Here is a 25,261-nt window from a genome sequence, read left to right as displayed (position 1 = left end):
AGATTTCATCCATATCTTGGCTATTATGAATAGAACTGCACTGAATATGGGGATGCAAATCTCTGCCTCTTTCTCTGTGCCTCTCTCTCTATCTTTGTGCATGTGTGGGGGAGTGTGTGTGTGTGTGTGTGTGTGTGTGTGTGTTGAGACCAAGTCTTACTGTATATCCCAGGCTGGCTCAAACTCAGGATCTTTGATCTCTCTTTAGCCTTTCCCTCCTCAGCCTTCCAATTGATGGAATTACAGCCATGCATGTATTTTTAAAAAAATATTCCATAATTTAGAATTTTGCATGTAAAGTCAACCATTCCCCTGTATCACATTCCCTGTGCATCATACCCACTACTATACCATTGCAAGTAGAAGTGTTACTCTTACCTCTTTTCTCTCCTTGAGAAAGCCTATTAACTCTGACTCATCTAAAATGTCACCTTCTCCTTAAAGCCTTCCTCTAGATAGAACACAGTACCTACCCCCTCCCCCGCCCCAGCAAACCCTTCTCCTGTTGGAAATGGAACCTGTGACTGATTTGGCTAGGCAAGTGATGTACCACTGTGCCACATCCACTTCCTCTTTTGTTTCTCTGAAGCTTCTTGTTCGTATGTCAAATCACTTATTTTGGCATGATTTATAAGCTACTCATACTATCTCAGCATTACAGTTCGTATGTACTTCTTAGCTGTGTCTTATTCATAAATGCTGTCAGTGGACTTAGCACAATGCAATTGCAGAAAGATTGTGTAAAATGTTCCTTCCTTCCTTCCTTCCTTCCCTCCCTCCCTCCCTCCCTCCCTCCCTCCCTCCCTCCCTCCCTCCCTCCTTCCTTCCTTCCTTCCTTCCTTCCTTCCCTCCTTCCTTTTTTTTTTGTTTGAAGAGCTATTTTCTAAATGAATATCCTTTTATTGGACTTTTCAAGTTAAAATTGAATTTCATTTTAGATCTTTGATTGTGAAAAACTATGAAAAGGATTTTTACCAATTGTGTGATGCTGTAATACCAGTTCTTAACAATGGTGCTTAATAACATTCTCTTTTTCATTCTTTAGTGCATTACTGTTTCATTTCTTTCAGCATCATGTATCTTTCCTGTAAGAGTGGAGCTTTCTTTCTTTCTTTGTTCCCATGTCTCTTTAGAATACCAACAGTGGCTGTCTCCCTTTGTAATTGTGTTTTAGGTCACTGGCCCTGTTCCGACCAGAGATCCTTCTGTGAGAGCAGACAGAAGGAATATGACTTCTCCACCATTCCTGGCTGCCAGCCCAATGGAGAACCCAGCTCTGTTTAATGATATCAAGATCGAGCCCCCAGAAGAGCTCCTGGAGAGTGATTTCAACATGCCCCAGGTGGAACCTGTTGATCTCTCATTTCACAAACCGAAGGCTCCGCTCCAGCCTGCTAGCATGCTGCAAGCTCCAATCCGCCCTCCCAAGCCACCGACTGCACCTCAAGCCATTATGGTGCCTACTTCAGCTGACACAGTCACTTCAGCAGCCATTCCTACTGTTCTCACTCCGGGCTCTATCCTGGCCTCGTCTCAGGGGACCGGTGGCCAGCCGATTTTACATGTGATCCACACCATCCCCTCAGTCAGTTTGCCAAATAAGATGAGTGGACTAAAGACAATCCCGCTGGTGGTCCAGTCTTTGCCTATGGTCTATACCAGTCTGCCTGCAGATGGGAGCCCTGCAGCCATTACTGTCCCACTCATTGGAGGAGACGGCAAAAGTGCTGGATCAGGTAAGCAAGCAGTTTACTGCTTCCTCAAGACACGAACCTTCAGAGATCTTCCCTAACTCAGTCAGCCTATCTTGTCTCTTTTCACGGTTTACAATTTTGAGGGACACTATTCTAAAGGGAAACTGTCCTAATAATTTTTAAAAAGTGTTTTAAAAATAATTTCTATATAATGCTTAAGAATGTATAATGAACTATGTGTCTTGGCACGTATCTGTAGTCTCAGATTGCACGGCTGGGCAGAGTGATTGTGAATCCCAGGCTAGCTTTAAGTTACATAAGGAGACCCTGTAACGAAAGAACATATAATTGATCTCCTTTAGACCATGTTTCTCAAACAGGAATGCATATTCTTGAGCGAAATAGTCTGTATTTTCCTAGCATCTTCATATACTATTATCTAATGGAAAATCATTTAAAGCATTATATTCAAAATACTGCCAATTTAAAGCAAAATGCAAAATCTGAACACTGAGTTAAATTACAACTAAACAACAAAAATGTTGACACTCACTATGACATTGTCTGCCCCTGGGACTTCCTAGATTATTGTGCTGGGTTTTTTTTCCTGTGCTATTGGTAGAAAACTCAACCTTCCTATCATTACCATACTTAGGTATGCTTAGCTCTGGTTACTCAGACACTTTCCGTGGTCTCTGTGTAAGAGTCTCTGCAGTATAGTCACATTTCCTGTGCAGCCCATTAGTTGACACCAATATAAGCTTCCTTTTAAGGTTTGATTGCTTTTAAGATTTTATTTGATTTCAAGAATGTGAAGGACTTTTCCTAACCGAGTTAGATGTTCTCCAGAATCCTGTGTTAGGATGTGCCTGTGCACTCTCCAGAGACACCCACCACAGGGATCTATATATTTACATTTTGTAGTACTGCTGATTGAATTGAGCATCTCACACATACTAAACAATATACTAAACAATATACAAATGCAGAGTGTATTACTGCACTCTGCCCCCAGCTTTCTTTTGATGTAAACAAACAAACAAAAACATTGTCCTCAACAGCACAGTTCCCTTTATACAATTATGTTTATTTTAGTTTATAATCAGAAATGATCAAAGAAAGTCTCTTGCTTCCGATATGATTGGAAATAGTTATCGTCACCAAAGGGTGTTATTACAATCAGGTTTTTAGGGCTGTAAATGTTGGGATAATCCTAGGACTTCTCTCAAGACACGGAACTAGTCATAGACTTCAGTGCCTCCAGGATATATTGAAGCTGTCTTTTCTAGTAGACTCTTTCCCAGGAGTCTGAGGCCTAGAGATGGATGGATCACACTTAGATTGTGTCCTAGGGAAATCCACTAGAAGGACAGCTGCCCACCTTTCAAAGACACCTCTGTCGCTTCCTATGCTAAACAAGGTTGAGAAGCCACTGCCTTTCTCTTCTTTCTTTTTGAATGATTTTTCTATTTTACTTCCACTTCTCAATATGGGGCAAACTTGGAATCCTGATAATAATCATAGAGATCTGTACATTCTGGTCTACAGTAGCACCCCTTTCTTTATTTTCAGTCAAAGTTGACCCCGCCTCCATGTGTCCACTGGAGTTTCCAAGTGATAGTGATGAGAGTGCAATTGAAAGTGGCTCTTCAGCCTTACAGAGTCTCCAGGGATTTCATCATGAGTGAGTACTTAAAGTGTGTGTGTGTGTGTGTGTGTGTGTGTGTGTATGTGTGTGTGTGTGTGTGTATACATCCATGTGTGTGCACACATGCATGGCAAGTATATGTGTGTACAGGTATCCATGTATGAAGGTAGAATTAACAGGACACAATAGTAAAAGTTTAAGGAAAATTAAAAAAAAAAAAACAAGCTGCTTTTTCCCAAGAACTATACAAGTGTGTGTACATGTGAATGTTTGTACATGTTCATAGAGCTACATTCAAATTGTATATATCATGAATTCTAGCCATGAAAAAAAGGTTCTAATTTCTTATAAATTGTAGTTTTGTAGTGTTTTTCTCTTAAGTTTAAAGTAGCCTGGTCTTCTAATCATAAAATGGTTTGGGAGCAATTAGCTTGCATTGAGCAAAACATGTTGTATGAAAAATGTGTTTTGTTAAGCACAAGAATGGCACTTGTTGAAGTGAAATGTTCACACTGTTTGACAAGGAAATATTACCACCTCCGGTGCTTTCTCAGGAGGCTGCATTCCCTCAGCGAAATAGCCTGGTTCAAGGAATGGCTTCCAGGGTTCCAACCATTTCTTCTCCAGGGGAGCTAGCATTAAAATTTGCCTAAATGATAAGATGGTATGAAATAGCACCACTGTAATTGGGCCTGTCTCTCTTTCTTTGCTTAGACCAGCAACAATGGTCCACATGCAGGGAGAAGAGTCTCTTGATTTAAAGAGAAGACGGATTCATCAGTGTGACTTTGCAGGATGCAGCAAAGTGTACACCAAAAGCTCTCACCTGAAAGCTCACCGCAGAATCCATACAGGTCAGCCCTGCCCCCTGCCCCTGCCACTATTCCAGCTCCAATACATACTTGCATACATAGATACATAGTGATGAGCCTAGGGAGGGAGCAAAAAGCTACAAGGAAGAGAAGACCACTTATGGGGTTTGCCCTTTTGTGTTGTTCTTACCTGAAAACCACTTTCATAAAAACAAACAAAAAAAACTGTCTAGCAAAACAAAAAGTCTGGTACCTTCCAAGCAAGTATGCTACTGTGTCTAGTTTTTCATTGCTAGGTATTAAACCCAAGGCATCTTGCATGCTATCCTATGCAAGTACTCTACCAACTGAGCTACATCACTAGTCCCATAGGTTTTTTGCTTTGTCTGCCCTCAAACTTGCTATGTAGCTGAGGCTGACCTTGAATTTTTGATGCTTTTGTCTCCACCTCCAATTTTTTTTTTTGTTGTTTAAGTAATTCCAATCCTGTTTGTTATGGATTAGTTCACTTTTCCACCCACAGTATCTTAAAAAATCATTTTTCTCCATATTCTTTTCAGTAATTGTGATTGATCAATTGGTTGTTTATTTATTCATTTGTTTGTTTATTCATTTGTTTGTTTGTTGATTATCGCCCTTCTGACCAGGCTGGGGTTGAATCTCAATATAGGTTTCTTTTGTGCATCTGTGATGGGTAAAAACTAAGCATTTTTTTCACGTATTTACTGGAGTATTTGTATTTCTTCTTTTCAATAGTGTATGTTCACATTATCTTCCCCTTTAGAGAGTGAATTACTCATTTCCTGTTAACTTTTCTGATTTCTTTGTCTATTTTGGCTGTTGATCATCTATCTCATCTACCTTCCTTTTTTTTATTAGATATTTTCTTTATTTACATTTCAAATGCTATCCCAAAAGGTCCCTACACCCTCCCCCCGCCCTGCTCCCCTACCTACCCACTCCCTATGAATGACTAGCAAAGGTTTTTCTTTCATTCTGTAGGCTGTTAATATCTTTTGTTGACTGTGTCCTTTATTCTACAGATGCATTTTAATTTGTTATCATACCATGGGTCAAGTCTTGATTTTATTTCCTGATCTATTAGAGTCATTTTGAGGAGATTCTTGCTCATGCCTACATCTTGAAGTATTTCACATACTTTGCTCAGATAGTTTCAGAATGATGGGTCTGACACTAATTTTGGTCCCACTTTGAGTTGAGTGTTGTTTAGTGAATGCTAAGGATATATATTTTTAATGTTTTGCATGTGGATATAACCAGATTTCCCCAGCACAATTTCAGGATGAACTTTCTCAAGTATATTTATATTAGCTACTTCTCGACATTGAAAGTAAATATTGAAGTAAGACAACTTTAAGGGGAAAAGATTTATTATGGTTCCTGATTTCAGAAGTTGTAGTCTCTGGCCACCTGCCTGCCTCCATTGCTTTTGGTGAAGCAGAGCATTATGGTAGAAGAAAGTGGCTCACCTCACGGTGGTGTACAAGAGATACAGAGTTTTAAGAGCACGAATGTATTAAGCATTGATCATGACCCTCATAATGCAGTCCTTCCTCGCATTACCAGCTAGGGACATAACCTTTGTACCAAAACATAACAGTATGGGTTGTTTCTTTGTTTTGCTTTAGTCAAGGATTAGCTGGCTATAGATGTGTGGTTTATTTCTAGATTCTTTATTCTATTCTGTTGGTATGTGTGTCTGATTTTATACCAGTACTATGTTTGTTTTTTTGTTACTAATGCTCTGTAGTATGTTTTGAAATGAAATATTATAGTACCTTCTATTGTAGTAAATCTCCAACCCCAATAAGCCTGTATAAAGAATGCACAACTCAGTTACAATATTTATAAACTGTAGGCCTAGATTGGGCAGATTTACTACTATACTACTCTATTCCCCAGCTATGAGATCCCTTGCTACTTGTGGCTTCTCCAGGCCACGTGGTTCTGTTCCATCTTCCTTCCACCTCTTATTCCTCTCTCTTTCCTCCATTTCCTCATTTCTCTCCTTCTTCTTCTCTTCCATTACTCTCTGAAACCCCCAGATCTACCTTTTTCTTCCACTTCCCAGTCACAGGCTCTAGCCTTTATTTGACCAGTCAAAATGAGCACAAGGTTCACATGAAATCACCTGAGTACATGATCCACTCCTCATCTGGGCAGACCCTCTTGAGAAAGCAGAATTAACATCAATATACCAATAGCACCAGGGCAATTCACAACAACCTTCAACATAATACATTTCCTCAGAATTGATTTTTTTAAAGACTTATTTATTTTATTTATATGAGTACACTGTAGCTGTCTTCAGATACACACCAGAAGAGGGCATCAGATCCCATTACAGATGGTTGTGAGCCACCATATGGTTGCGGGGAATTGAGCTCAGGACCTCTGGAAGAGCAGCCAGTGCTCTTAACTGCTGAGCCATCTCTCCAGCCCCTTAGGATTGTTTTGACTATTTCGGTCTTATGCTTTAATATAAATTTCAAGATTTTCTTTCTATTTTTTTTTTTGAAGAATGTGATAGGTGTTACATTAATAAGTAGATTGATTTCAGAAATGTGATCATTTTATAATACTTCCTTGACCTGTCCAAGAAACTGGGAGGTCTGTCCATGTTGGAATAGTTATGGGTTTTGGTTTTTTTGTTTTGTTTTGTTTTTGTTTTTCAGTGTTTTATAATTTTCATTTTTAGTCTTCCATCTTTTGGTCTTCTGTCTCCTTGGCTAGATTTATTTCAGGATAATCTTCGACATTTGTGATTGGGGTTCATTACTTTAAAAATGACACTTATCGATTTATATTGTGTGTTGGGTAGGTGCTTGTGCCACAGGTATTTGTATGGAGGTCAGAGGACAAATTGCAGGAGTTGGTTCTCTCTTTCCACCATATGGATTTTCAAGTGTCGGGCTTGGTTTGGTAGCAAGCATCTTTACCAACTGAACCTTCTCAGCCTATCTTTCTTTGTTTCTTCTTTCTTATTTGTCTTACCTTATTGCCATGCATAAAATTTCAGTATTATATTTAAAAAGAGTATGGCTTGTATACATTTTGTTTTATTTATTTTTTTTACAAGAAGCTCTTTTAGTCTCTCCTCATTCAGTATTATGCTGATTATATGCTTACTGTATCCTTTGTCAGGTTGAGATGTGATCCTCCTGTTCCTAATTTCTTCAAGGCTTATCTCTGAGTCCTGTTCCACATTTATCAAGATGATCCTGGGATATGTATCTTTGATCCTATTTATGTACTGTGTTACATTATTCATTTGTGTACATTAACCCATCCTGACACACCAAGAATGAAATCAAGTTAACCATGGCTTATTATTTTTATATGCTGTTTAATTCAGTTTGAAAATACTTTATTGGGGATTTTTGTGTCTGTGTTCATCAAAGCTGTTGGCCTGTAGCTTGTTTGTTTGCTTTTTTTTTCCTGATGTGTCCTCATCTGGTTTTGGTGTATATCTAGATAACACTGACCTCAGTTTGAACACAAGCTTTTTTTAATCACAGTAAGATGGAACCCAGGGTCCCCAATTGAGAAGCTAGAGAAAGCACCCAAGGAGCTGAAGGGGTCTGCAACCCTATAGGTGGAACAACAATATGAACTAACCAGTGCCCCCAGAGCTGGTGTCTCTAGCTGTATATGTAGCAGAAGATGGCCTAGTCAGCCATCACTGGGAAGAGAGGCCCCTTGGCACTGCAAACTATATATGCCCCCGTACAGGGGAATGCCAGGGCCAAGAGGTGGGAGTGGGTGGGTAGGGGAGCAGGATGGAGGGAGAGTATAGGGAACTTTCGGGATAGCATTTGAAATGTATATAAAGAAAATATCTAAAAAAAAAAATCCACCAGAGAACTCTTAAACCTGGGGGGAAAAAAAAAAAAGAAAGAAAGAAAGAAAAAGAAATAGACTTCTTCAGGGTGCAGTGAGCTCAGAATGCCACATGATGGCAGCAGTTTAACAAGCCAATTATTCATTTGGGTGTAGTGAAAATAGGAATTCCTAGGAGAAATCCTTGAACAATTATAATAAATTCTATACATAGCGAAACTGTTGTGAACTGTGGAGGTGGGCTACTACTTTATTGAATAAAAGTAAAAAAAAATTATATTCCCTATAATCTCCTTTTTAAATGTCAATACTCATGTGTAACTGTTTAGGCTTTTCCCTTTTGTTTGGTGAGAGAGATAGACAAAGGTAGTCCTACCTAGTCTAGAACTCATTATGTAGACCAAGCTGGCTTTGAACTCAGAGATCACTCTGTTTCTTCCTTATGGGTCTGGGATTAAAGGTGTGTACTACTACACTTAGGTTATCTTTACTCTTAAAATATCCAGGTGTGTGTCAGTCTTCTTACAGGCTAATGTAAAAATTTCTGAATATTGAAATGATCAGTAACTAACATTTTTAATCAACCAAATAGTTTCCTGGTACTACTCCAAACCTGTGAAGTCAGGCTGGACCCCATTCTGTTGTCCAATTATCTAACAGGTATACAATTAATTAGTGAACACTTGAGAGGGTTAGTAGGTGTTAGCAGTAAGTTAAAAGAAACTAAGAAAATCTGATTGGCACCAGACATTAAAACTGCGAACCTGTAAATGCCTTGGAAGTTTTATAATGGGAAAGGAGGGATAGAAGAACAAAGACTGATAGCCTCTTTTTTTCTCCATTTATTTATTTATTTATTTATTCATTCTACATCCCGATTGCTGTCCCCCAGTTTCCCCTCATAGAGTCCCTCCCCCACCCCTCCCCTCTCCTCTGAGAGGGTGGGCCCCCCTAGGTATCGCTCCCCACCCTGACACATCAAGTCTCTGCAGGGCTAGGTGCATCCCTCTCCCACTGAGGCCAGATAAGGCAGCCCAGTTGGCAAAGGATTCCAGAGATAGGCAACAGCTTTAGGGATAGCCTCTGCAGCAGTTGTTGGGGGACCCACATGAAGACTGAACTGTACACCTGCTACATTCATGCTAGGGGCCTCAGTTCAGCCCATGTATGCTCTTTGGTTGGTGATTCAGTTTCTGGGAGCCCCCAAGGTTCCAGGTTAGTTGATTCTGTTGGTCTCCTGTGGCATTCCTGTTCCCTTCATTTCCTTCAATTCTTCCCCCAACTCTTCCATAAGAGTCCCCCCGCTCCAGTGTTTGGCTGAGGCTCTCTGCATCTGTTTCAGTCAGCTTCTGGGTGGAGCCTCTCAGAGGATAGTTGTGCTAGGCTACTGTCTGCAAGCATAACAGAGTATCATTAATAGTGTCAGGGATTGGTGCTTGTCCATGGAATGGATCCCATGTTGGGCTGATTATTGGTCGGCCATTTCTTGAGGCTCTGCTCCATCTTTCTCCCTGCATTTCTTTTAAACAGGACAGGACTACAGAGTGAATCTCAAAATAGCCAGGGCTGCACAGTGGAACCTTGTCTAGAAAAAAGCCAAAGAAAAAAATTAGATTTATTTATTTTCATTTTATGTATATGGGTGTTTTGTCCATGTGTATGTCTATACACCATGTCACATGGTGTCAACAGAGCCCAGAAGAAGGCATCAGATCCCCTGGAACTGGAGTTACAGATAGTAGTGAGCCACATCTGGGTGCTGGGAATTGAGCCTAGGTCTTCTGTAAGAGCAGCCAGTGCTCTGAACAACTAGGCCATCTCTCTAACCCCAATTAATCAACTTTTGCAACAGAAGCTCACTTAGAAACCTAGTTTAGCCTCAAATTCTTGACCCTCCTACCTAAGTTTCTTTAGTATGTGTTATATGTACATACTAATACACACACACACACATTGTGCTGTGGTAGTTCTTCTTATACTAATCCCTTCTTTTCCTTTCCTTAGCATGCATATCTCATGTTACAATCCAGCTATAACCTGAAGTCTCCAAGCATGGAGCTATCTAAAATACTTGGGCTTAACAACTCTCCCATTCCTTTTTATGTATACATTTCTGACCTTACACAGAAGCAAGCTTTTGCTGAGTGCTCTTTCCACTGAGTCGCCTGTTCTTATTGTAGATGACTTTATTTCAGATTGTTCATTAGGAAGTATCAGATGAGAGAACAGAGTTATAATAGGGTGGAAAGTGGCAGCAACCTGGATCTCTGTTACAGTTTGCATGTAGAATTCCGCGTATGGGCTCATGTGTTTGAAAACTTGCTCTCCAGCTAGTTGTGCTGTTTGGGGGAGGTTACAGAAATTCTGGCAGTTGGAGGTTGACTGTAGGAGGTGAATCTCCGGGACTAGGCTTATAGCCCATGCATACTTTCTATCCTTTTTCTGCTTCCTGATCTATAGAGATGTGAGCCAAGCTCCTGACTTAATGGAGCCTCTCATCACCTTGTCTCCTTTACCATAATGGACTATATTCATTCCTCAAACTGAGAGCCAAAATAAGTGTCTTGCCGGGCATTTGGTTCCAGAAATGGGAAATGTAATGAATATTGTTCAGATTGTACTGTTTACTAGCAATCTAGGTTTCCTTTTGTTTGGGGTTTTTTCCTACTCCTTTTTGAGACAATGCCTTACTATACTTGCATAGCCTGGAACTCACTATGTAGACTAGCCTGACCTTAAACTTGCACTGTTCCTCCTGCCTCTGGCCTCTACTGTCTCCCTTTTAAAATGCTTTGAACAACCTTTTGAGATATTTTTACCTTGGTTTAGTGTTGAGAAAATAGACCTGGCCAGGGGAAAGGATTACTCAGTATATGGTTAGCATGGTAAAGGTAGAATTCGAGCAGAATTCAATAGCTCTTTGAGAGCCTGTGTTCTTCCTGCTACACTGTCTCAGCCTAACTTCAGAACTTCAAGCAGCAGTATGTAGAGGCATTTTTTAAGTTTTTCACCACAAAAACAAAACAAAACAAACAAAAACAATATGTAAAATAATGCATATGCTAGTTAACTGTATTTAACCAGTCCCGTAGTGTGAAACTAGAAGACATGCAATATGATGTTCATTTGTCAAACTAATTAATTTAAAAGGTGAATAACAAGTACTTCTTCAAGGCGACTGTCTTACTTTTTGACTGAAGCTTTGATATACATGTAAATTATGTATTTCTGCTGTTTTTCTGATTACCTTCAATATCATCATGTTTTTCCTGCAGGAGAGAAGCCTTACAAGTGCACCTGGGATGGATGTTCCTGGAAATTTGCTCGCTCGGATGAGCTTACTCGCCATTTCCGTAAGCACACGGGCATCAAGCCATTCCGGTGCACAGACTGCAACCGCAGTTTTTCTCGATCTGACCACTTGTCCCTCCACCGCCGGCGTCATGACACCATGTGAATATCACAGGCCACAGCAGACACGCTGCAATGGCCTCCTGAGTGTGTGCTGAAGTTGTAACTACGTTTGCCTCTTTGACTACAACTTGCCCCCATGATTGGGGTTTGAACAGCCTACTGAGCCAGGTTAATGAGACTGGAAAACAAGTTAGCTGGTCTCCCATGCGGCTCTTCATATTCCACTTTCACCTCTCCACTGTCCAGACTTCAGTTTTTGCAACCTCTTCCTGGGTTGAATTCAGTGCGGCGCCCATGGCTGCCCTCCCTGATCCCTCATGCTACATTATAGACATTTTTCCTACAAAAACAAACAAAACAGGAATCAAACTCAAGGCTGTGAACAAACATCCGCTGCTCTCCCCTCCCCCCGGTTTTCTCTTGTTTTCTAAAGATTTTATTCATGTGTGTGTGTATATATATATATACACACATATATGTGTATATATATATATATATATATATATATATATATATATATATATACACATACATACTGTAACCAGTACTTAATATCACTTAGCAATGTCCTAAAATGAGTTTTTTTTTCAAAGTTGTAGCTACAAGGGGCATAACAGTAGAGTTGGTTGATCAAATTTACATAGAATTGAGTCTGAAATACAGAGTCTCATGCTAACCGTGAAGGTTTTGTAGATCCAGTTTTACTTGTTCTTAACAGTTTGGTTTACAGGCAGTGCCAGCCCTCCTTTTGAAGTTCATCAAGAGCAATGAAGGGATTCCTTGACCTCCTTTTCCTCCTCATGCTCCTTTAGAATAAAAGGTTTTATGGCACAATTCCATTCTTTTTAGGTTAAGTTTGGACAAATATTCAAAGCACAGAAAGATAGATCAGTAGGGAGAAGTATTCTAGGAAAATATGTGGGCAGTGACAGGCAAGAGCAGACCTGGGAGCACCCTGTGAACAATTACTTGGATAAGGTGTTAGAACTGCTGTTTATCCCAAACCTCATTCAGAGGGCAGCCTGTTGAAACATCACTTTCGATGGGCTCCACTGTACTGTTTATTCTTTTGTTTACATAAGGCAACCATTCAGCGTATTACCTGATGAGAAATTGCACACTGAGCACGTTATAGAGAGGTGAGGGGTTGCACTAAAGGAATTTTGTTTACTTCATGCCATTTTGGGCATTTGTTCTTCTCTTTCTAACGGGATGGAAAAGGTTTTCTTTCTGACACTGACATATAGAAAGCATTTTTTTTTTGATGTTTTACAACTGCTATTAATACCCAAGCCATTTATTTTATTTAGATATAACAACAAGATGCATAATATACATTTGGTTGCCCAATCAGACTGTTCATAATATTCTCTGGGGCATAAAACCTTCTGTTCCTGGCCCTGGACCTCATATCTACCTCTTCGTGGCATATTTCCTCTCCTGGGGAAAAAGGAGAGGGGCTTTGTATTAGTAGGATTGGACGCAGCCTCTCGCCTAAAGGTTTTCTTCATATGGAACCTTTATTTCTTGGCAGATATTCAAAATGTTCTGGCTTGAACAATTTAGGTTACTACCTCCTGTGGCTGTACTTTCTAACTAAAGCCTAGAATTCTACCATCCAGAAGGGGTCCTGTCTACTTCTACCCATCCCTCACGTTTTACAGATGAGGCAAATACGGGTCAGATTCTTTCTCCAGATAATTCCTTGAGGCCTTACAGACCTGTATACACCGTCTCCCAGGGATCACACTAGTAAACCAAATTAAAGAAAAAGAAGTTATGTGATTGGTTGCAATATTTGTCCAATTTTATGTTACACTTCAGAAAACTTTTAAGTCACTTAAATTCATGTATATTTGGTGACAAAGTAAGTAGGGTGTGCTCATGGTCATGACCACTTAACACCAGGCACACAGTGTTTCAAGTCGCATTTTTTGATAATTCTAGATTTGTTTTAATTTACCTTGTTTCAAGTTTCAATGTCTTTGCAGAGCATAAATTCTCCATAAGTTAAGGCCTACTTGTACTTTTAAATGTGGCATGTAGGTTTTACTGTTACTGCTTTGGTAAGGGATCTGCCCCGACTCTGGGTGTACAAGTTCCAGGCTGTATACTAATTACTAAGCACTAATCAATATCTAGGGCTAGTCTACTAATGGGGACCACAATGTAAAACAGATTGAAAAATGTATATTCCTACCATATATGGGCTTAAGCTTATAATTGAGTAGTTGGTACAATACTATAGAACAGAGTCCAAAGGGTTATGTACTTCTGTTCCACTTTGGATCCTAAATTTGTTTTCCAGAGATTGGAATTGGCATGTGCCCCTTAGACTTCAGGATATTGAGACATATGTTTATTAATGAGCACTATGAAATTATAGTACTCATAAGGGTGATCAGCTGAGGATCCCAGATACTGATGTTCCTAGCATCTCTGAGCCTTTATTCAAGTATGTTTCTGCAGAGTCATAATAGACTTTGCAAATGCTTTGTCCATTGTCTTTAGCCAAGAACCAATTCTAACCATATTCTCTTTGCTCTTTTTGTTCCCAAATGGCAAAAATCTTTCCAGTTACAAGCATAATCTTTACAAATGTGTCATGATTAAGAGAACTTCGCAGAGTAAATGAACTCAAATAGTACAGTGCGGAATTACTGCACCAAAAGCACATAAATTTGCTAGATAGTGGGATATAAAGGAAACCATTCCACTTCTCTTGGTTAACATCTGAAGTTTAACTAAGTGTAATTGGCTTACAACAGCCAAAGACCGTTAGGATGACATTTGCCTAGGATATGGAAATTTTGTCCGGATGGATAATATTCAGGAGTTTATTGTAGTGAAGTTTCTCCCTCTGTAGACATCTGGCAGCTGAACAGAATTGTTGGTAATTGCCATTGTAAAGTGTAAGAAATGTAAACTGGTTTGATGGATTAGTGGAGTTCATTATGTACAAACCCATGAATGTTTGTAAAGAGAATTTCTTTTTAAATAAACTTTACATGTTGGAACTCTTTTTTTTGAGATTTTCAGGAGAATGTGAAGGTAGAAGAGAGTTCCTGTTGACTCTACATTATACATTAGTTTGGTATACTTGTTATGATTAGTGAAATTATACTGATACATTAATATTAACTACAATCAATGCTTTGGTCAGACTACCTTGGCTTTTATCTGCTGTTCTTTTTTTTTCTGTTTTAATACCGCCTTCAAAATACAACATTGTATTAATAATAACAGCTCCTTATTCTCCTCGTTGTGATAGCTTCTTGGAGTTCTTTGTTCTCAAGGACCTTGGAGTATGTTTTTCAGTTGGGGTGTATTTTATATTCTTCTCATGAAAATTTTCTCATAAAAAACCTAGGTCAATGAAAGCCAGGCATGGTGGCGAACACTTTCCTTTTAATCCCAGCACTTGGGAAGCAAAGGCAAGTGGATCTCTGGTCTACAGAGTGAGTTCCAGGACAGCCCGGCTACACAGAGAAAAACCCTGTCTCAGAAAAAAAATGAAAACAAAACAAAACAAAAATAAACCCTACCTTTATGAGCCCAATGGATTTGGGTCCAAACAACCACACAAGTGAGTTACTATTTTCATAACATCATCTTTCTGTGACTTATCATTCTTCATATTATCCTTAGTCACATGACTAAGATAGTGTCTGAGATTTCTCCCCTATACCCTTTTTCCTATCATACTGCAATCTTTGGAGGGAAGTTACTGTGCTCAGCCCACATATACAAAAATGGTGAGTTAGGTACTATGTCTTTGAGAGCAAGTGTTCAAATATTTTGGAATTTTTCTGCATTGGAAGCTTTGCCTCCTCTCTATTTATTTACTTATATATTTATTTTTGTCAACATGGACTCACTGATATTTATTTTATAGTTTATCTTATAATCCAATGCAACTTTTATTTTGTTGCTCAAATTGTAACTTTAACTGTTAGGAGCTTTTTTGAATTGATCATGAAGTCTTGTTTGCATACCCCCATTATTGTTTTTTTGTTTTCAGTAAGTGAGTAATTTTTGGTGTTGCAAGATGTTCCAGACACATCTTGCTTTTGTTTTATGGAGGACAATTCTATAATCAGGCATTTTGTCAATAAGTTCTAATCCCTTTTACTGAAGAATTATAACCAAGGTGTAGGTACTATATATGTTTGCTACTTTGCAGATATTTCTTCAAGTTCTCAGTCACTAGAACAAAGAAATATATGCATATATTAAGTTTTATATATACATATGCTTGTAAACATTTCCATATATAATAATTTTTATGATGATCTATATAAGTTTATATCATTGTCTTCAATCCTTAGTTATCTGCATATCTTTCCATTCCATCTGGAAGAACCATAGCTCATCTTCTTCCATTTATTATTTTTTAAAATCCACATTAATACTAATGAAATACATATTAACAGTGTCTTATGTGTTATCCTGTATACCCATGAGAAAAGTCAACTAGAACCCGGTGCTTATGTACATGATAGTAACATTTTTAGAACTTCAACTCTTTGAAACAAAATGATCTACAAGATTCTTGAATTAGAGATAATCTGTATTCTCAATTCTATCCTAGTCCCCAAATGCTTTCTCATATATGAAACAAACCATCAGTGATTGACCTAGCCTTGAATAAGCCAAGGGAGCATGTTGATCCTCTGTAGTATGTTAATTCCTATAGAAGGGATCAAAGAGAAAGCAGCTGCATGGGTCTAATTTAAAGAAACACTTAGCACTGTCCTTTTCTCTACTGAAAATGGATCTCTGACAACTGGGCGGTACCCTGATTTGCCTCTCTTCTGTATTTTCCCCAGTTTTTAGGCAAGTCACATCACCTCTCTGTGCCTCTATTCACCCATCTCGAAATGGGGATCCACATATCTACCTCACAGGAGTGTTGTGAGGCTTCTTATTAATAGATGTTTTAAAAATATGTAATCTCTAAATGAGTAAGAAAGTATTATAATCATTACTATGATGATAATTAGAGTACCCTATATGTATCCTATGGAAAAGGAGATTAGCCTCATTGTTAGTAAACAGCTAAAATTAAGTCAATAAAAGATCAATGAAGAGTGGCCACTGGAAGCAAGATTATTTATTCTGTTACCCTCACTTTCCCTATATCCTCTAAGTATAGGACTATCAAGTGTTTCCAGACTCGAAACATACGAGGACCCAAAACAGTAGGAGGCAAAGTAGATTGTCATTTTCAAATTGTGTTTCATCTCCCTTTCTTACTCTGGTTGGACTGCATTACATAGAACTTTGTCAGAAGCACAAAGACAATTTCTCAAAGGGTTTCAGTCTTTGATCAGTTCTGTTCCATCAATTAATATTTCTCTTTCTGCGTGTACTGTACATTGAACAGTCAAGGTAGGAGGGGAGTGGGTGGGATGGTTGGGTTGGGCATGGACTGGGAGAGAAGGGAAATTACAGATGTGTTTTCCAAACACCTGTTATCACTTTCCATTTCTTTTTTTTCTGGTGGTGGGTTTGGGGCAAGGGAAGAGATGCTATTTTGTTAACAAATTCTCCTTCCCTTCCAGTAGATGTTTCCTAGGGTCAGTACAAATAGCTGTGTTGGACCTTACTTTTATAACTATGTTGTATACAGTGTTGTTTTCATTGTATTTTTGAATAAAGGGGGAAGAAAGTCCCTAGTGCTGGCCATCCCTGTTTTTGACAGGAGGTCACAACAGGAGAGCAGCACCAGAAGCTGACTCTTTGTGGTGGGGAAAGGAGCCTGCAATGAAGGGATTTATTGGATTTTTGTCATTCTTTAAAGAAATTATAAAGCAGTATATTACACATTAGTCTCTATGACTCTTCACTTTGAGCCTCCTCATTTTAGTGCTTTAGAGCAGCACCTATTTTCACTCCATTTTATACTTGTTCCTGTTGAAGTATGGTGTTGAGCAATCTCTCATAGACAAGTCTGTGGTGTACCTAAAGAGAATTGCCTCAGGAAGCATGGTTACCCAGAGGTTACTCTGATGTAGCTCAGTGGGGCATTCCCATTGTAGCTTCCAGGCCAGGCTGTGTGCTTGAGTACTAAGCAATCATGTTCTGTCTGATTACTGTACTTTTTTAATAATAAAAATATTTTAAACCAGAAACCATGGGTTTTGTGTTTAATGTATCTTCTCATTGTATTTCTTCAACATGGAGCAAGAAACTGACTGCAGTTGTTGTCCAGTTTTGGTGACTCACAACTTTAATCCCAACACTTGGAGGTAGAGGCAGACAGACCTCTGAGTTGGAGGCCAGTGTGGTCTACAGACTGAGTTTCAGGATGCTCAGGGCTACTACACAGAATCTCTGTCTCAAAAACCAACCAAACAAAAAGGTTGTGCTGGAAGTAGTGTGCGACAACAAAGGAAGCCAGACTATCTTAAACTATGATTTTCCCTTTTTAAGTACGGGCTGCCCTCCCAATTCTTGCTGATACATTCACACATAACCATGAATAGGACTTGTTGAAAACTGCATGCTGTGTTTTGTATTTCCTATATTGGATCTCTCTAGATTTTGGCAGGGGGTGGGGTGGGGATGGTGGAAGGGTACAGACTTTACCTAGATTTTCCTGCCCTGTTCTCTTTGCCTTTTTAGATTTTTTAGAGGGGAAGTCAATAGGTAAAGGAGGGTATTGGGACAACTTTCAACTTAAAAGACATCTCAATACATAAGTAGTCCTGAGCAGACCCGTTGGAAAAAGTCTCATCCAAAACATTGGTATTCCAGAGAAACATTAGGAGGAAGATAAGTCTAGAGATTCAGTGATGGAGATTGAGGCCAGGAGTGGCTGTTCCGAGGGCTGTTGGAATAAGGTTTTCACTACAGATCCTAAACATAATTCACAGAGTTTACAGATTCCCTGGCACTATTAATTTGTGAGAAGCAAATCATATTTTGAAAGTATCATTAAAGAGAGCTTTACAAAATGAAGTTGGGCTGTCATTCAGGAAACAGGGCATGTGAACTTTGACCACCTCCACCTGCTCATCAGAAGCACCTGCAATGACCAGAGTAAATGACCACTATTTTGTGCCTGGTAGCTTAATACATGTGACAAATGATTAATGGACAGTTTCCTCATTTGCATTTCCATTTTGTGTCATCTGGTTGTCATGGAGCCCATTTCTTAACATCCAACAGCTCCCACCAATACAAGCATGTTCTTATCCCACCTTCAGAACACTGATTCAGAGCTGCTGAACCTGCGCTTCCAAAATGGAAATCTTTAAGGCCTCAAATGAAGATTTTTACCTTTTCCAGTTTCTGCATTGAGACTGATTGTCATTACATTGTCAGGGGTGGATCAGAGGTGACTCATCTCTGCCTCTGTGCTGCTGCTGACACCAGTACCTACAGCAGTCATCCCTGTACCTCTCTGCTGCTTTTAGTGGGTAAGAGTTTAAAGGTTTCTCTACCTTTTCTTCCACTATTTTCAACCTTTTTTTTTTTTTTTTTTTTTTTTAAGGTTTCAAGTGCTCTCTTTTGCTGGCTGCCTAGTACGGAAATGGCAAATTTAGGTGTCTAGGAGAATCTAAATACGTCATCAACACTTTGGGAAAGAGTGAATAAAATTTATATCTGTAGTTGAATGAATAGAGTCAACTCACTTATTTGTACTCTTCTGACTGAAAAGAAGACATTCATTGCTCAGATCATCTGAAGCCACCACTACTCTGATCACATGTTGTTCCCCTTCCTAAGAAGTGATCTCCATCCTATTTCAATGACAATTATGTCTCCCCTCTCATTTTAAAATTATTTTTTATTTTTGAAATTATAAATAACCTCATTTCTCCCTTCCTTTTCCTCCCTCCAAACTCTCCTGTATATTCTTCCTTGCTTTCAAATTTGGGCCCTCATTTTTGTTAACTATTATTATATAATGCATATTCCTAAATACAATCTGCTCAGTCCATTGAATGTTACTTGCATGTTTATGTTTGTGGGCTGATCATTTGGTATTGTTCCCTGAAGAAAACTATTTCTCCTGCAATCAGCATTCCTTAGTTGCCTGTAGTTCTTTGTCTAGGGTTGAGGCTTCATGCCCCTTTCCTTCCCTCCATATTAGCATGCTCATGCCTTATTCAGATCCTGTTCAGACTTTATAGATGTGGCTTCTGACTTTTCTAGAGGATACAATCTCATAGCAAATGTCCTGTTGCCTGGCTCTTACAATCTCTCCCTTTTCCTTCATCAATGTTACTTGAGCCTTAGGTACAGGAATTGTATTATAAATGTATCTGTTGGGGGGCCTGGAGAGCTGGCTCAGAGGTTAAGAGCACTGACTACTCTTCCAAAGGCCCTGAGTTCAATTCCCACCAACCACATGGTGGCTCACAATCATCTATACTTCATATTTTTTTATTTTTATTTTTTAAACTAATACAATTTATTTTAAAACATACAAGTCAGTATTGGCACTTTTTAAGTCTTCAAAATAATTTTTAATAGTTACATGCCTCTTAAATATACACGATACCTTCTGAAGCTAAAAGTAATATGCATTGAACCAGTTTTTAAAATCTTTTTGGAATATTAAATATGATAAAAGTAGAAGAAAATCTCTTATGAAGTCCTCTATGAAAGGATATGGTGGCAGGTTCCTGATTAGACAGAAACTGTTCCATCTCCAAGGGAGACTATGCATCATAACTGTGGCTTCATAGAATGAACTGGGTAGTGTTCCTTCTGTTTCTATCTTGTGGAATAGTTTGAACAGTATTGCTATTAGGTCTTCTTTGAAGTTCTGATAGATTTTTCACTAAAACCATCTGGCCCTGGATTTTCTTGTTTGTTTGTTTGTTTGTTTGTTTTGGTTGGGAGACTTTTAATGACTGCTTCTATTTCTTTAGGGGTTATGAGACTGTTTAGATGGTGTAGTGGCTATTCCTGGCTGTCAACTTGACTATATCTGCAATGAACTACAATCCAGAATTGGAAGTCTTACCTATGATCCTCACCTGGAGGCTGGGAGATACAAGTTTTTGACCTGGATCTTGGCATGGAGATCTTGAGGCATAGTGTCTGTGAATCCCAGAAGATTAGGACAGGGAGATCTCTGAGTTCAAGGTCATCTGGGACAAAGCAAGTCCCAGATCCAGGCATGGTGGCACACACCTCTTTAATCTGGGTCACACCTTCTTCTGGAGACTACATAAGGACATTGGAAGAAGGAAGATTTGGTCCCTCTTATTTGTCTGCTTGCCTTGTGGGACTGAGCAACTGGTAGATCCTTGGACTTCCATTCACAGCTGCTGTTGACCGTTGTTGGGAGCTGGACTACAGACTGTAAGTCATCAACAAATTTCCTTACTATATAGAGACTACCCATATGTTCTGTGACTCTAGAGAACCCTGACTAATACAGATGGTTTATCTGATCTCGATTTAAGGTTGGTAGCTGGTATCTGTCTAGAAAATTGTCCATTTCATCCAGAGTTTTCAGTTTTGTTGAGTATAGGCTTTTATAGTAGGATCTGATCATTTTTTTAATTTCCTCACTTTCTGATGTTATGTCTCCCTTTTCATTTCTGATTTTGTTAATTTGAATACTGTCTCTGTGCCCTCTGGTTAGTCTGGCTACATACAGGTCTATCTATCTTTTGGTTTTCTCAAGGAACCAGCTCCTGGTTTTGTTGATTCGTTGTGTATTTCTTTTTTTCTACTTGGTTGATTTCAGCCCTGAGTTTGATGGTTTCCTGCCATGTATTCCTCTTGGATGTATTTGCTTCTTTTTGTTCTAGAACTTTCAGGTGTGCTGTCAAGCTGCTAGTGTATGCTCTTTTTAGTTTCTTTGTGGAGGCACTCAGAGGTATGAGTATTCCTCTTACCACTGCTTTCATTGTGTCCCATAAGTTTGAGTATGTTGTGCCTTCATTTTTGTTAAATTCTAAAGTCTTTAATTTCTTTCTTTATTTCTTCCTTGACCAAATTATCATTGAGCAGGGCGTTGGTCAGCTTCCATGTATATATGAGCTTTCTAAGACCAGCCTTAGTTCGTGGTGATCTGATAGGGTATATGGCATTATTTCAATCTTCTTGTATCTGTTGAGGCCTTTTGGGGGGGGTGCAGCAAACTTTATTGATGGTATTCAAGAGAGTAGGGAGGGCTCCCTAAGCCCCTCCTGTTATCATGGGGGTCTGGGATGGAAATTGTGAGGAAGATGTTCAGTGTTGGGGGCCAAGTTGGGATAGGGACTCATCAGCAACCAAGGGCCTCTCTTTTGCTCTCAGTGTCCTTGCTGGAATGGGTGGTCCAGGGAGGCTATGTAGGCCATGAGGTCCACCACCCTGTTGCTGTAACTATATCCATTGTCATACAGGAAGTGAGCTTTACAGAGTTGTCATTAAGAGCAATGCCAGTCCAGGCTTCGAAGGTGGAAGACTGGGAGTTGCTGTTGAAGTCGCAGGAAACAACCTGGTCCTCAGTGTAGCCCAGGATGCCCTTTAGTGGGCCCTCAGATGCCTGTTTCACCACCTTCTTGATGTCATCATACTTGGCAGGTTTCTTCAGGCGGCAGATCCACAACGGATACATTGTGGATAGGAACACAGAAGGCCATGCCAGTGAGTTTCCCATTCAGCTCTGGGATAACTTTGCCCACAGCCTTTGCCACACCAGTGGATACAGGGATGATGTTCTGGGCAGTCACACAACAGTTTTCCAGAGGGGCCATCAGCAGTCTTCTGAGAGGCAGTGATGGCATGGACTGTGGTCATGAGCCCTTCCACAATGCCAAGGTTGTCATAGATGACCTTGGCTGGGGGGCTAAGCAGTTGGTGGTGCAGGATGCATTGCTGACAATCTTGAGTGAGTTGTCATATTTCTCATGGTTCACTCCCATCACAAACATGGGGGCATCTGTAGAAGGGATGGAGATGATGACCCTTTTGGCCCCACCCTTCAACCTTCTCCATGGTGGTGAAGACACCCTTAGACTCCATGACATATTCAGCACCAGCATCACCCTATTTGATGTTAGCAGGATCTCTCTCCTGAAAGATGGTGATGGGCTTCCCATTGATGAAAAACTTCCCATTCTCAGCCTTGACTGTGCTGTTGAATTTGCCATGGGTGAAGTCACACTGGAACAGGTAGATCATGTAGTTGGGGTCAATGAAGGGGTCGTTGATGGCAACAATCTTTACTTTGCCAAGTGCAGATCAGAAGGCAGCCCTGGTAACCAGACGCCCAATACAGCCAAATCTATTCACACTGACCTTCACCATTTTGTCTATGGGATGAGGCTGGCAGCGCACAAGAAGATGCGGCTGTCTCTGAAACAGGAAGCAGCAAAGAGCTGTTGAGGCCTTTTTTTGTGACAGATTATATGGTCAGTATTGGAGAAGGTACCATGAGGTGCTTTCTATAGTGGTCTCCATCTGTTGCAAAGATTTTTCCTTGATGAAGGGTGAATACCACTCTTACGTATGCTGGTTTGGTAAATGAACAGTTGTATGTTCTCCTCCAAGATCCATGACTTCACTTGCTACATTTCCAGCATCAGGCACATTTCCCTATTGTTGAGCAGAGTTTAAATCCAGTTAGAGATTGAACTATTGCTTGTTGCCAAGCTACAAGTGCCACTACTGAAACCTAGTGGTATGTTGCCATGCTGGAGTTGCAGTGCAAAGGAATCACAGCTGTTGCTTGCTTCCCTCCTTTGGAAACTTCCATGGCTCCTCCTTTTTAGTGAGAGCTAGTCCTCCAAGAGCCAGCTTTCAGGTCACCTCCAGCTCAGGGGCTCTCTTCTACTTTAACAGTAATCATATCATTCCTCTCAATGAACACAAACACAACTTTTACTTTTCTTGTTTGTGAACCTGAAGTTTGTGTACTTTTGTACTATGATGGTATATGTAACTCTAGTACTTTTATTTTCATTGCTGTGAGATATTTCATCATGTTACTACAATGAAATAAGTTCTTATATACTCAACATATACTATCCCTTTCAGGGTATGGAGTTCCTCTTACACTGAGGTATTTGGGTTTTCCTTACACCGCTTCAAATCTAAATGTAAAAATGCTTAACAAAACATAACTTTGGGGCCCAGAGCGAGTGAAGGCTGGAGAGAGCAGGGAGTGGGGTGAGGTGGGGGAGCAAGAGGGAAAAGGGAAGTGGGGAAAAGATTAAATTAGACAAAACTAATTTATAATAAAATTAGTGTTTTTTAAAAAAAAAGAAACACAACTTTGGTGGATGTTCTCCTAAATGCTTTTTGATGCCCATTTGTAAGAATTTCTCAAAGGAAAGTATCTAGGGAAGGGAATCCTGATACATAGGACAATTGATTTTTAAGCTTAGCTTGGCAATGTAAAATATTTTTCAATGCAATTTCACCAATTTATTTACTTATGTGTGAGGTTTTTAATCACAGCTCTGATAATATATGTTTTTAAAGGGATTCCTGAGAACAGAAGAAGAATATATGTTTTTTAAGGGATTCCTGAGAACAGAAGATGATGCATGTAGTGTTATTATTCATACTAGCTGTATAATAAAGGTTAGCACCAGGTATGAAAACTCTCATCATATGTTTTTATTCTTTCAGATACTGACTTGGTGGTTTAGATGGTCACTTTTCTAGTATTGCTCTACTACTTTTCTTTGTAGGATGAATTCACTTTGACTGTACTTTATAATGAATACTGTTATACACCTTGGAGTTTGCCACTTTAGTCTTCATTGTTTTTTGTTGTTGTTGCTTTGTCTTTTGTTTTCTTTTTTAAAAAAAGGTTTATTTTTATGTACATTGGTATTCTGCCTGCATGTCTGTGTGAGGGTGTCAGCTCCTCTGGAACTGGAGTTACAGACAATTCTAAGTGTGGGTACTAGGGCTTAAACTCAGGACCTCTGGAAGAACAGCCAGTGAGTGCTTTTAATCTCTGAGCCATCTCTCCAGCTCCTCTTTTTTAAAGATGCTTTCCAGGCAGTGGTGGCACATACCATTAGTCCCAGCACTCAGGAAGTAGAAACAGGTGGATCTCTGTGAGTTCAAAGCTAGCCTGGTCTATAGAACAAGTTCCAGGACAAGCAGGGCTACACAAAGAAACCCTGTCTCAAAAACAACAACAAACATGGTTAACAGTAGTTTATTATGCATTCCAAAATTGCTAAGACTGAATTTCAAATATTCTCACCATAAAATGACTTACGGTAGTACATATATTAATAAACTTTATTTAATTTGATAATTTTGTTATGGTTGTAAATCATAATATGACTTTGTACCTTATACATTTGGTCTTACTTTATTGTACAGGCTGTTCTCAAATTTCTAATCCTGTCTTGGTATCTGTACAACCAAGGTAGAATGGGTGCGTCCTCATACCTGCCCCCTCCCACTCTGTCTTTCCATCTCTTCCACTGCCTCTCTCCCTCTCTCTTCTCTCTCTGTGTAAAATCATTGTCTCACTATCTAACCCTGGCTGGCCCCCAATTCTGTCCTCATGTGTATTGTAATTACAGTCATGTACCAGCATGAGCTTTTTCTAGTGAAGATAATGTTCAGGGCTGGAGAGATAGCTCAGCGGTTAAGAGCACTGACTGCTCTTCCAGAGGTCCTGAGTTCAAATCCCAGTAACCACATGGTGGCTCACAGCCATCTATAATGGGATCTGATGTCCTCTTCTGGTGTGCTTGAAGAGAGCAGTGGTGTACTCATATACATAAATCTTTTTTATTAGATATTTTCTTTATTTACATTTCAAATGTTATCCCCTTTCCTAGTTTCCCCTCAGAATACCCCCTCCCCCTGTCCCTTCCCCTGTCCCTCCCCCTGTCCCTCCCCCTTCC

At 39.6% G+C, this 25,261-nt stretch overlaps 1 protein-coding gene across 5 annotated transcripts in view; it reads left to right on the top strand.

Moving 5' to 3' along the window:
* Nucleotides 1-16,868, top strand: part of Klf8 (KLF transcription factor 8) — a 174,830-nt gene extending 157,962 nt beyond the window's left edge. For all 5 annotated transcript variants that reach the window (XM_085837946.1, XM_085837945.1, XM_085837944.1 and 2 more), the window contains 4 exons: nt 1,175-1,736; nt 3,267-3,378; nt 4,057-4,196; nt 11,291-16,868. In XM_085837946.1, the coding sequence (XP_085694072.1) occupies nt 1,175-1,736; nt 3,267-3,378; nt 4,057-4,196; nt 11,291-11,472 (996 nt within the window). In that variant the 3' untranslated portion in view covers nt 11,473-16,868. The remainder of the gene's footprint in view (nt 1-1,174; nt 1,737-3,266; nt 3,379-4,056; nt 4,197-11,290) is intronic.
* Nucleotides 16,869-25,261: the final 8,393 nt, after the last annotated feature.

Source organism: Mus caroli, unplaced genomic scaffold (assembly GCF_978045245.1).
Source record: "Mus caroli unplaced genomic scaffold, Mus_caroli_1 scaffold_5, whole genome shotgun sequence".
Taxonomy (NCBI): Eukaryota; Metazoa; Chordata; class Mammalia; order Rodentia; family Muridae; genus Mus; species Mus caroli.
The sequence above is the reverse complement of the archived record's forward strand: the minus strand, read 5'-3'. Positions and strand labels throughout refer to the sequence as shown.